At 41.9% G+C, this 12,751-nt stretch overlaps 1 protein-coding gene and 1 non-coding gene across 2 annotated transcripts; both read right to left on the bottom strand.

Annotated features, from left to right (window-relative positions):
• Positions 1–773: 773 nt before the first annotated feature.
• On the bottom strand, positions 774–12,543 carry mysm1 (Myb-like, SWIRM and MPN domains 1). Its single transcript, XM_061825784.1, has 19 exons — positions 12,407–12,543; positions 11,213–11,276; positions 11,058–11,128; positions 10,879–10,950; positions 10,120–10,204; positions 9,938–10,036; positions 9,309–9,778; positions 9,099–9,229; positions 8,865–8,968; positions 7,549–7,626; positions 7,406–7,476; positions 7,259–7,313; positions 5,961–6,011; positions 4,471–4,545; positions 4,212–4,400; positions 4,009–4,141; positions 2,702–2,807; positions 2,410–2,467; positions 774–2,317 (listed from the first exon to the last, which is right to left on the bottom strand). The coding sequence occupies exons 1-19, from the start codon at positions 12,541–12,543 to the stop codon at positions 2,024–2,026; spliced, it is 2,343 nt and encodes a 780-aa protein (XP_061681768.1). The 3' UTR covers positions 774–2,023.
• On the bottom strand, positions 8,099–8,171 carry trnat-ggu (transfer RNA threonine (anticodon GGU)). Its single transcript has one exon. It is a non-coding gene; the product is annotated as a tRNA-Thr (tRNA).
• Positions 12,544–12,751: the final 208 nt, after the last annotated feature.

Raw genomic sequence — 12,751 nt, 5'->3', positions numbered from 1 at the left:
AGGACAGACCTCGTGAGTGGGCGGGCTTTATTAGGAGTACGTCCCCATTGGCTAAACCGTTTTGATTGACAGCAAATGCCCCCGGAAGTGATCCCCCCACCAATGTGTCACACAGCAGAGCCAGTGTCAAGTATGGAAAATTCACCTATCACCAGGGATGAGAATTTTCCTAGGATTCGCGGAATTCCGAGTTTTTTCAGCTGAAAATGTCATTGTTGTGAAACGTGTAGATTCGTAGAAAAAAAAAAATTGGAGGTGGGAAAGTATGATCGGGGCGAGGCTGTGATCAAGACCGGCCGCCAGCATCTATCGGCAACGCCCGTCGTGAAATTCGTCACGGCTGTGATAGCGGAAAACGGCATTGCATTAAATTTGGAGTTCTTGGCGGTATTACGTCGGTATTTTCATTCTGATGTTAAAATTTGTTAGAGAACCATTCTGTTTACTACGGCACAAATATAACTTATAGACATGCGTACGCATATGTTATCGAGCGGTTTGCACGTTTGCCAGTATGGCGGAAGTCTTGGAGCGAAATGATGAAGATCGTGCCAGGGAAACTGATAAAAACCACGGCGTAAAAAAAAACAAAACAAAAAAAATGTTTCAGATGGGCGTGGCTTGAAAAAAGTGTAACCGTGCAGATGGCAACGAAAACTGTTAATATTATGTCTAACCGAACACATACAAAAAGTGGACGTTCCTGACAAAGTTGTGCACTGTGTTCCAGGACCATATCCAAACCAGGAAACACAAAGGTAAATTCCTCAAGTTAAGCCTATCTGTTGCACTGGCCCTGTAGAAAACGCATTTTGTCGCTCACTTATATTTCATGATCTCTCTCTCCAAATAAATTACTTGCGTACTTATTTCTGAAGTATAACTTGTAAGTGCAGTCGCCTATTTGATATCAATTTCACACAGTCTACATTTTTATGTATGAGGTTTGGCAAAATTATTTTGGTGTTTGGACTTATATTTTAAGTTGTCAAAATATTATGATTGCCCTGTAGTTACACTGTTAGAAGTAACCAGAGGTCACCATTTAATAGTGTGTTTTATTTAAAAAAAAATTCTTGCCTCGGGGAATACATGAAAAAACCCTAATCTGCAATCTTCAGATAAAAGACAAACAGGTATTTGTTAAAAAAAAATACATTGGTGCATCCAGGAAATATCTGAACACCCCCCCTCCCCCCAAAAATAGCAGATTACCATCAGTACAGGAGAAAAATAAACTGCACATAACCAAAAAAGATAGCTATCATAAGCATAAGAGGCGGCACAGTGGTGTAGCTGTAAAGTGTTGGCCTCACAGTTCTGAGGTTCTGGGTTCAATTCCGGCTCCACCTGTGAGGAGTTTGCATGTTCTCCCCATGCCTGAGTGGGTTTCCTCCGGGCACTGCGGTTTCCTCCCACATCCCAAAAACATGCAACATTAATTGGGACACTCAAAATTTCCCCTGGGTGTGATTATGAGTGCGGCTGTTGTCTGTCTCCATGTGCCCTGGCAACCAGCTCAGGGTGGGCTAGGCTCCAGCACTCCTGTGACCCTTCTGAGGATAAGCGGCGAAGAAAGTGGATGGCTAAAAATGAGATCATTTGCAAACGTGCTGTGCTCAAGCAAAACCATGCACAAACCTGTCTTTCGACCCCGTCTCTTACTTGTGTTGCACGCAGGGGAACTCCAAACAAATTAACCATGAAGTATATAAGGGGCTTTTTTCCCCTCCAAAATATTCTCTATTACTAACACATGCTGTTGTATACCAAAATATTTTGTGAAAACCGCCAGAGAAACGAGTAAGTCGTTTATTTTCATTGTACAGTACTGCACATGCATTGCCTTTGGAAGGAATGTTGCCTCGACGGCAACCACATCAGCACGTTGCTTGGACGAGACATTATACAGAACTTGTATATTGCATTATGTATTCAAAGCTAAGGTGGAAATGTGCTAGTAGAAAAAAAAAAAATATATATATATATATAAATGTAATATACTACATAAAGTAGACTCGAATCAGAGTAAATAGTTGTGTCCAGTGGACAGCACGGAGCCAAGATGCAGCACGCTGCTGCTGCTCGAGTGCGTTTCGTCACCTCCCGGATCCTCCTCGACATCAGGCGATGTCAAGGGTGCAGGGGAGTTACTCGGCGAGTTCCTCTCCAGGCACTCGCCTTCACCAGGCTGCTGCTGCTGCTTCTCCTGCTGGGAAACGAAGTCGGACAGGAAGAGGGCGTGGATCTGAGTGAGGAAGGCTTCGCCCTCCTCGTCGGGCAGAGGCTCCAGGTATCTGGCCAGCGACGACAGCATCTGCGTGGCCGACCGCAGAAGAAAGTGGCGAAAAAGGTCGCTATCCCGTTCCTTGCAGAGATGACGTCGCTGACGGATCTGCGCACCCTTACCTTTTCCAGACAGGTGAGGTGGGAGTCCTTCCGGAAAAATCTGTCCATGTGCACGCTCCTAGAAGAAATAGTTAGAAATGCGGTATTAGAATAATCTGCAGCAGAGGAGCGTGCAAACGTACGCCACAGCTGTGTAAAAGCCCCAAGTGCTCACACTGAAACACGAGATATTTACAAAGAAAGACACACACAGCAGCTAACAGGGCCGGCCGGACTAGTAAAAGTCACTTCCCCACACGCCAGGGCATTACATTTCAAACCGAAACGGCCGACGACGAGTTTGGTTTCCTACCCTGGCGTTCGGGAGTACTTGTGGATGATCCAAAGGGCTCGTTTTAAAGTCTGATCCCAGTCTGGGACGTCCTGTGACGGCAGGAAGTCAAATTTGTAGGGAACCTCTGGAAGCACAAACATAATCTCAACTTTATTCTTGGAAGAAAATAAAAACTCATGACAAGTTCATTCTTAAATAATATATGTATATAAAGATAAATATAATAAAATAAAAATATTCTTTTTTTTTTCTTGTCTGTTAGTAACCTTAATTAAAATGACAGCTGTCATCTCGTTTTGCATACGTATCTCTGCTTTTAAAATGTTCTTTTCTTCATGATACTAACACATTCACAAATTTATATTTTGAAATATTACTTGAGTAAAATCCAAAATATTATTACAGTATGACTTTCTTGTAAAATTAAACATTTTGCTCTCATAGTACACCCTTATGATGATTTTGTTTTGTAAAATGTGTCATTTCTTTTTTCCCCTCATTGAGATTTTATTCATGTAAAATTGCTTATTTTAAACTCTTAATCTTAATCTGTGATTTCCTGTACAAAAAAATTAAAAATAATTTTATGAAGATTTTTTTTCTCATAATGTTAACTTATATTTGTTTTACTCTAAGACTTTCATCCGTTTAAATACAGCATACCAAAAATGTTTTTGTCATAAGACCTTATTCTTGTATTAGATGTTTTAAAATAAGTTACATTATGTATTATTACATTATAAATCTCTCTTAATATGCATTTATTCTTCTCTAAAATTAGATTGTGGTAATATTACGATTTATTACCTAAAACAAACCACCAGATGATATTGAGATGTTATTCCAATCTAAGTTTCTCTTAGAAATCTTATTTTGCACATTGCAAAATAGTATTGTATCATTATGATTTTTTTTTCTCTCACATATAGTACCTTTATTTTTTTTTCTTGCAATATAAACGACTTATGCTTATTTGTATCTGGTATTATTCCATTCTTTTTTCCCCACCAATTATATTTTATTCTTGGAATTTTTGTGTGCAAATTAAGTATTAGTCCTGTGTAATGTAAGGGAAAATATATTTTATATTCATATTTATTCATCTAAAGCATTTTTTCCCCATACTATTAAGACTTCATTCGAATAAAATCAAGATCAACTAAGAAATGGTAATATATTTTTTAATATATTTTTTTAAAATATGGGTATTCGTGTGAAATGTACTTTAACAAAAGTTTTAGCGTTGTAATTTTTTTTTTTTTTCCTCCAAAAAATGATACTTGAAAGATTTTGAATCAACTTGGAATGTTTTCTTTTGAACATACTTTGCGGTGCCGGAGCCTCTCGGGTCTCCTTGACCAACAAGCAGGTGGTTTGGGAATGCGGCGAGGGATTGGTCGGGTCGTACGGGCTCACTATCATCCCGATGAAGGGGGCGCCGCCGCGGGAGAAGTAACTCTACAAACCAAACACAAATGAATACAGGAGACCCGGGAGCTCGCCGGACCGAACCGCTGTTGGACATCACCTGGAACTGGTCCTGCGTGGCGATGTCCCGCACCGACGGGTTTGGGTGGAAGGACGGGTGGGAGTGGTACCAACCCACCACGCCCAAGCCCAGAGAGGAGAGCGCGTCGCAGGCCTGCGTCTGAGACAGAGGGTCCATCTCGCACTGGAGGCCCGTGCTCACGCTGTTGCACGGCTCCGCTGCGCTGATCTGCCAACGTGCACAAATCACACGCGGGTCTGTCTAGTGACGTGGAGCCTGTGGCCGTTTAGCGACTCACCTTTAACACTTTTTCCTCCTCGTTGAAGGTTCCACCAAGCAGCCCGATCACTTCGCCACGAGACACGTGAGCATGCTGACCGGCAAGTTTAAAAAAACAAAAAAAAACAGTCCAATATGAGGTCACTTTATGAGGAAAAAGTACACACGTAAAGACATTTAATGCATAAGTTGATAAAAAGGAAAAAAAAACCTGCCAATGGTCAATGATTGAATTTAATTCCGTGTGAAATTTTCAGGGAATGTTCAGATCTTGTACATACTTTATCCTTGTAATATTACACAGTTATTATATAATCTCAATCTTTTCTTCACCTGTTTATTACTGTAATATGCATAAAAATGTCTTGTAATATTATGCTATTCTTTCTCATAAAATTAACTAACCATTCTTTTGAAATAAATATTTTTTTTGTCTCATAATATGCGCATATTCAGTGATTCCTAACCTGACTGAGGTCACTGAACCCCACAAGTTTCATCCCGACATTCACAGAATCCTTTGTTATTGGAAAAAATAAAAGATGGTACATGTGTGTGCCCCTCCCCCAAAAAACTCTTCTCAGTTCCATACAAAAATGACAGTTGAAAAAACAAAAGCAACAAAAAGTGACTTTTACACCCACCCCAAAATAAACCACAAATTCAATCCACAAAACTCGAAATGAATATGAACGTCGCTGTACCCTTTTCCACAACAAGGTCTACAAACTTCGAAAACAATTACTCGCAACGATGTGCTGGCCAATATTTGAAATTGGGTTAAACATTATTTGACTGAATGAAAAAAGACTGAAAAATAGCCAGGGGTCTGGGGGCTAGAAGCATGATCAAAGGATGATTTTAATTTTAACATGCAAGTTTTATAAATTGTATTATGAAATATATGTAGTACATCTATAAATAAATGCTATTCCGTTGACAAAATGTACATCGTTCATTATTTAGGTGCATACCTACACCCCAAAAAATTACAAATTCAACTAAGTAAACTACTAAATTGAATTCAGATTTGCATCATGGCATGCAAGCGTGCTTTCATAGCGTGTATATCGTATCCATTCAAAAACATTTTAATTTCTTGTTTTTGTAAATGATTGAAACGCATGAATTTGTGTCGTTATCAGTAAATAATACAGCCATCGTGTTGACTTGAAAATGGCCCAATGATCTGCCTCGTACACATCAAGCGTTTTCATTGGTCAGGAGGAACACATTTGACCAATCAACAGACGTACATCTAATCTTCCACCTCGTTTGCAAAACTCGGACCGGAATATGATTGAGTGTGGATTCTGGTGTAGGTTACAGTCGGGATATTGCAGAAAAATGGAAAAAATACATATTTTTTTTAATCAATGAATTCCGCCTACAAACGCAAAAAAATCACGTCGGTGTTATAGATATGAATAACCTGTCTACGGCGACGCTGAGAAACATTTTGAAAATAAAAAAACTGGACAAGTACCTTTAGTTTGAATGTGTGCTTACCATGTCCATAATGAGCAGCGTCTCGGCACAGACGACCACACTGAATGGCTCCTGCAGAACGACAACATTTGTTTCAACGATGCTACAATTGACCCCTCCGTAGAAATTGCGTCATCCGCGTCGCTGACCAATCAGAGGTCAGAGATCTGCATAAACCACGCCCCTTTTTTTGGACCCGCCGTTCCCTCAGACAACGTTGCACGGTCCAGTATAGCTTTTGTTAGCGTTTTATCGCGTATTTGGGTTCTTTAACAATAGATATGGTTAAGAGGTGTTGTCACGGCCTTTGTAATAGTGACGACAGGTATCCTGAAAGGCTAGTTGGTGGAGTTCAATTCGTACCCATTCCAAAACCGAAGACCCAGTACGAAAAATGTCTTCGATGGATCAAACTTTGTGGAAGATCGTATGATCAACTGAATCCATCTAAAATCAACCGGAACAGATATGTTTGCACGAAGGTAAGCCCTATATTTGATTTTCAATACATGTCTCATATAAATGAATTAGCAGTTCTTCGCTTGGATAACATAGCTACGCGTGAATGATTGACACACTTGATCTGTGTTGAGCGATACTTTGCGATGATCTGACTGCACAAACATCTCTCTTTGTTGGCGGTGAGCTAAGCTAAACCTGAAGGAAGGATGTTTGAGGACACTAAAGTAGTGATTGTCGTACTCGGTCGGGACTTACGTAGGTTCGGCACTAATTCAAGAATAATTATTGAGGGGAGCGCGTGACGTTACACAGCGAAAACGAGGGAAACAACTCATAAATCAAGCCTCGCCTTCTTTTCCTTCATACGGCGGTTCACAAACGGCTATACAGATACATATACAGATTCTGCACACAAGTGTGATAGGTAACATGAAAATAGGAAACTGTCAATGACGAATTCGTCTTTGGGTTATAATATATTATATTATGTGGCTTCTCGGTCTTCCTCTGACTCCGGAAAGATCTCGCGCTAATATCAATGGTTTCTCCGTCGATATGATGTAAATACCATTGAAATACCGCTCGCTGAAATACTTGAAGCCCTGCTGTCTGCTTTTCAACGATATTTCACTGTTAGCTCAGAATACGAGTGAGAAATCAGCTGGTAAATCGGACAGTTTCGCTCTAGTCTTTTCTTCCTGCGCTGCCATTTTTGCTAATTGTTTGTCTGAGGTTAGCACATGTGGGGTGACGTTAACTTCAGGAGGCGTGGTTAAGTGCCCTGTACGGAGGGGTCAATTGCTAACTTGGCGCCTTTCGAAACACGATTCATTCAATAGCCGATCGTAGTCACTGACCTGCACTTCCTCGCCAAAGCTCCTACATGGAATAAGCTGGAAGGGATCAAAAGACCTAAAACCCGTCACAGGGTAACATACACACAAAGTATTAAGAATGGCTTTTGTCTCAAATTCTCGATGTTTGGAACTGCGGATGCCGCTCACCCTCTGTGCCTGGACATTTTGCAGGTTCTGGGCCGCTCTTTGCGCCGGGCCAGCTCCTCGGCGCTGAGGTGCTAGCGACAAGAACGAAGACGTGAACGACCGCAATCAAATAGTGGATGTAGTTGTGCTGTTTTTTTACGCACCTCGTACGTCTGCCCCTCCAAGTCTTTAGCATCACACCAGTTGCCCCACGTGTCCCTCACGCGGCGCTTCCTTGTCCGCTACCAGAGAACAAAAAGCGTGTTTAAATGATGGAATAATGCGGATAAAGAAAATAGAGACTGGGGACACACTTGGAGCTCAGGCTGTTATCATCAAATACATTTAGAATGGATTATTTTATATATTATTCCATGGATTCATTAAATAACATTCTATGTACCGATTGTTGTTTTTTTATTTGGTGTTCCTCTGCTTTCATACATGAATCAAAGAATATTTACTGTTGAGAGCTTGAACGCAGGGGATTTGAACAATCTTAATTTTTAAACATTACCCCCAAAAGATGGATATGTGATATGTATTGTGCCACTTTTACTTGTACCCTCCTGTGATATTCCCCATCTGTGTGTTTCTTTCGGCTTGTCCCTTTCGGGGTCGCCACAGCGTGTCATCTCAGATGAACGCATATACATGTTTGGCACAATTTTTACGCCGGATGCCCTTCCTGACGCAACCCTTCTCAGGGAGTGGAGGCCCCAGTGGGATACGAACCCACAACCTCTGGTTTACCAAACCAGTGCTCTAACCACTGAGCTACGGGGCCTCCTTGTGATATTCCCCATCTACTCCTGTAAAATTCCATTTTTCTTTCTCATCACAATTTGTTCATGGACTTTTATGCAGTTTGTCTTGTAAAATCTAAACTTTGCTCTGATAATATCATGGATTTATTCTTAAAAAAAAAACTTACAAAACATTATTTTTAAACTTTTGATGGTAAAATAAAAAACAATTCAAGATATGCCACGTTTATTCTTGTAAAATTAAAAAACAAAATTCATATTCTTGTCATTCTTATAATGTTAAGTATTTATTCCAGTAAAGCATACACAATTTTTTTTAGCAGTAGAAATGTATTTTTGTAAAATTAAAAAAGAAAATTAATAATATTCAGAAATTATCCCTAAAAGGTGGCATTTATTCCTGAATATGGCACATTATTTTACACAATACAATTTCACTCTTGTCAATCTTTTTGTCACATTATATAACTACTTTTTAAAATGTCTTTTTCCCCTCTCATTATTAAGACTTTATTCCTGGAAAATCTTTAAAACAATAACTGATACTGCAAATTTCTTCTTGTAAATTGACTTTTTTCCTCATATTATAATGAACGGCTTCTTGTCAGATTTGTGTCATAGTGCGATGCCCCTTTTTTTTTTTTTTTTTTTTTTTTGCAGTTCTTCAAGTGAGCCTAAAATGTCTGCCAGGCCTTGTGAAGGACTAAACTGACCATGCGCTGCAGCCTCTGGGCCAGCTGGTAGTCGTCCCGCACGTCTTTGCCCTCCTTCTGTTTGCTGCGGTCGGATACTCGGGGCCGATTATATACCGCTTGCTCTAAGAAAATCATCACAAAGCAAATATTAAATAAATCAGACATAAACAATTAGTAAAGAATAATAAAAAAAAAAGACATTCAATATCAAGAACATAACACAGAAATACTAGGTTAAGTTACGGTTCCTACCGCAGTTGAAATTAATGGCACCGATGAGCTCCAGGTACGTGTGTATCCTCCCAATGCAGTTGACGTCGCCGCAGTTCTTCAGGCCGGGCCGCACCGACGTCTTGTTCAGGTACTGGGGCTTGCGCTTCAGCCTGTGACACGACCACCGCGCCAAAACGTTAACATTCGACGGGGCTCCCCGTATGCTGTTTTGGTTGTCCTGTGATTCACCATTGGTCCAGGATGTAGTTCCGGATCTTCAGGTATCTCTCGGGCGTCTTGGAAGGCCGGCCCTCGAAGAACTCCGGGATGGCTTGCTTCTCGTCCTCGCTGATGCGTTCCACGTCCAGCTCCACTTCCTGCTCTGGTGCCTTCAGCTCCTCCTCCTCCTGATCTTCCTCTGGTCTGTCAATCTCGGAAGCTTCATCCTCCTCTTCTTGTTCCTGTTTGGAGGCTGTTGAAGATTCGGCTTCAGCCTCTTGTTCCTCAGCAGACTCCTCAAAGAGGCCCAACAGGGGCGCGGGGGGAACGCCGGCTTCAGGCTCGGCCCCACTCTGGCAGCCGAGGTCGTCGGTGATGTCCACGTCCTCGTCTTCATCCAGCTTTTCCATACGCACCGTGTTGGTGGAGCTTGGGTGAGCAGGCGGCGAGTGCGGCCCAACAGCTCTAGAGGGAGCCACCAGACCCTGGTCCAATCTGACCTGTGTGGGGGGAGAAAAACAAAGACCTTCATAAAGTTAATTAAAGGAATTTCCGTTTGGTACTGTGCAACCCAAAGCCTCGTAATCACTCTGATTCAGAATACTAAACGCCTCATCCGGCACGATGCAGTGATTTCTATTAAGATCAGCACGACTCACCTTGTGTTTCAAATACTGTCTGGCGTAGCTCTTGACCTGAAGGACGCTGCGGCTGCCCACATACTTTGCGATCTTTGTCCACCTTCGCCCAAACTGAGCCTGAACACCAACGTGGCCGCAGAGATACTTGTACTCAAACAACAGGATGATGATGACGATGCTTACGTTTTTAAAAAACATACCAGCCCCTCTTCAAACAACTCTTTCTCCCGTTTGGACCATCGCGATGAAGCGGAGGAGTTCTTGGCCGGAGACCTATACAGGTAACTAAAAAGGAGAACAGGTTTTGCAATATTAATAGGGTTGGTATCAGAAAAAAATATATATATCCATGTCTGTCTGGGCGGCACGGTGGTTCTGGTAAAGCGTTGGCCTCACAATTCCAAGTACCTGGGTTCGATTCCAGCCCCGCCTGTGTGGAGTTTGCATGTTCCCCCCCGTCCCTGTGTGGGTTTTCTCTAGGCACTCCGGTTTCCTCCCACATCCCAAAAACATGCAACATTAATTTAATATAATAATATTTAATATACAATAACTCTAAATTGCCCCTAGATGTGATTGTGAGTGCAGCGGTTTGTCTGCTCGATGTGCCCTGCGATTGGCTGGCAACCAGTTCAGGGTGTACCCCGCCAACTGCCGGTTGACAGCTGGGATAGGCTCCAGCACTCCCTGCGACCCTTGTGAGGATAAGCGGGAAAGAAAATGGATGAATGTGTCCGTCTGTCTCTGCAAGGTGAAACACTTTTATTGTCTTCAAGGGGACTCAACACACACACACCACACTTTGAGGTCTGTTCACGTTCAAGTCGTAAGGCTGAGGCCCCCCCCTAAGTCACGTTGCTTCGGAAGCCGGCCTCACCGTAAGCCCAGCAGGGGAGGGGGCAAGATGAGGACTGGCTCACGTGCATGAAAAAAGGGTGATTTCAGTGAGGTGTATTTACTTTTTCCCTTTAGGCTTGTTAACATCACTGGGCCAAATCTGGTTGGGATTGGCCTGGCCTTTCAGGTAATATCTAGAATTGGTTTAGGTCCAAAAAAAGTCAGCGAATAATTCATACAAAAACTCATGGATGAAGCACAGACAGGGGGGCAACAGGTAGAGTCCGACAAAAAAGGATACTGCTCCTCCAGAAGCATCCTGTGGATGGCCTCGCGGTTTTCGCTGCTGATGGAGGTGTCCAGCTCCCAGGGCTAAACCGTAAACACATCATATGGCCAACTTAAACACGTGAATGTACATCAAGACCACTGCTCCGTTATTAGCCTCGCTTTTACCAGAATTCCGGCATTGCTTTTCCACAGAGGCTCCTCTTGAACTAAACCTCTTGGATCTTGCTCGCTGCAATGGAAAAATCACCAGAGAAATCATTCACACATTCCGTACTCTCCAATCACGACTTAGTGTTACCTCAATTTACACCACTTGCAAGGTTTAGACAAATTTAGGTACTTTAGTTTTAAACATGTTTTTAAACACAGGATACTGAAAAACTAAAACACCAAACATCAGATTTTGTATTGAACCAAACTGCAGAACGTTGTCTGATGAAAACATTACCACATGGGGCACAATGTCATATACAGCCTAACGAAATTATCTTATGTAACCCACACATCTATTTTCTGATGATGTTTAAACACAACCGGTGGGGCAACACATGTGGACAGGCAATAGAACTATTAACAGGTAAAGTCTTTATTCCCTGAAAAATGTAATGTCAATGGAGCTTACTGAGCAGTCACAACAGTTGTTCTGGATAAATGTATGCATTATAGTTTTCCCTAGTGGCGAAGCCACACACAGCGGATTGACCCGCTGTATGTCTTGGAACATGAACATCATTAAACCTATTAATTGGATGATTCAATCCAGTAGACAACTGTAATTCTAAACATGTATTTTTCATGTTTCAATTGGCCAAAAGTGACCAATTTGATGCAAATACCACATCATATCTTAAAAACCTGAACAAAAATCCGCACCCTTGGCAAGTCTAATCTGTTCAAAAAAAGAGAAGCAAGTTGACACATATGACTTGCAAAGAGCCCACGGTGTTAAGATGACTGTATTATTAAAAAAAAAATCTTGGTGGTAATAAGAAAAACACCACTTTATTCGCCTCCTTGTTGCTAGGTCTTGCTTGTTCAGTATCGGTGCAATGGTGTTTACTAACTATGTACGCTAGGATTCACTCAGTCATATATGTACGAAACAGTGGAACAACTACAAAATGGCGAACTCAATATATACACTATACAGTAGAAATGGAGTGACTGGGAAAGCAGCTAAAAATGAGCATGAAATTTATGACAGAAGCCTGACACTCAACGCAGCTAAGCTTCTGCTTTAGCTTGGCTCGTGGAACGGAAAACACTTGACCATAGCCGAGAAATTAATGTGGAAGGCAGCGCGTGGAACAACAAGGTCGTCAAACGTCATAATGTTGGGTGATTAAAGAGGGCCTTTACCCGATATTGGCATCGAATTCGTCTCCCTCGATATCAACATCCACCTCGTCCTCCATTTTGAAGGATGACCGGAAACATCCAGGAGGTGAACGGCATCCACGGCGACACCCAGTGGTTGGAGGGATGAACTTTGCCATTGACACGATGGTGACTCCAGTTTATTAGATTCCGGAATTTAAATAATTACAACATTTATACACCCGCGCCGCGACAATTGATCCGGTTAAATTCAAGATACCGAGTTAGCATAAATGGCTAACACGTGAGCACAGAACTGAGAGCGACATCGTGTGGCCGGAAGGAGGTACTAACAGTATTCATCACCAATTTACGATTGGTCAAAAA

Source organism: Syngnathoides biaculeatus, chromosome 7 (assembly GCF_019802595.1).
Source record: "Syngnathoides biaculeatus isolate LvHL_M chromosome 7, ASM1980259v1, whole genome shotgun sequence".
In the NCBI taxonomy this organism is placed as follows: Eukaryota; Metazoa; Chordata; class Actinopteri; order Syngnathiformes; family Syngnathidae; genus Syngnathoides; species Syngnathoides biaculeatus.
The sequence above is the reverse complement of the archived record's forward strand: the minus strand, read 5'-3'. Positions and strand labels throughout refer to the sequence as shown.

Coding starts and splice junctions, on each gene's coding strand:
- mysm1 (XM_061825784.1), bottom strand. CDS start 12,543: ATGGCAAAGTTCATCCCTCCAACCACTGGGTGTCGCCGTGGATGCCGT. Junction 10,037..10,119: donor AGTTGTTTGAAGAGGGGCTG/GTATGTTTTTTA, acceptor GTTGGTGTTCAG/GCTCAGTTTGGGCGAAGGTG. Junction 6,012..7,258: donor GCTTTGGCGAGGAAGTGCAG/GTCAGTGACTAC, acceptor GTCGTTCTGCAG/GAGCCATTCAGTGTGGTCGT.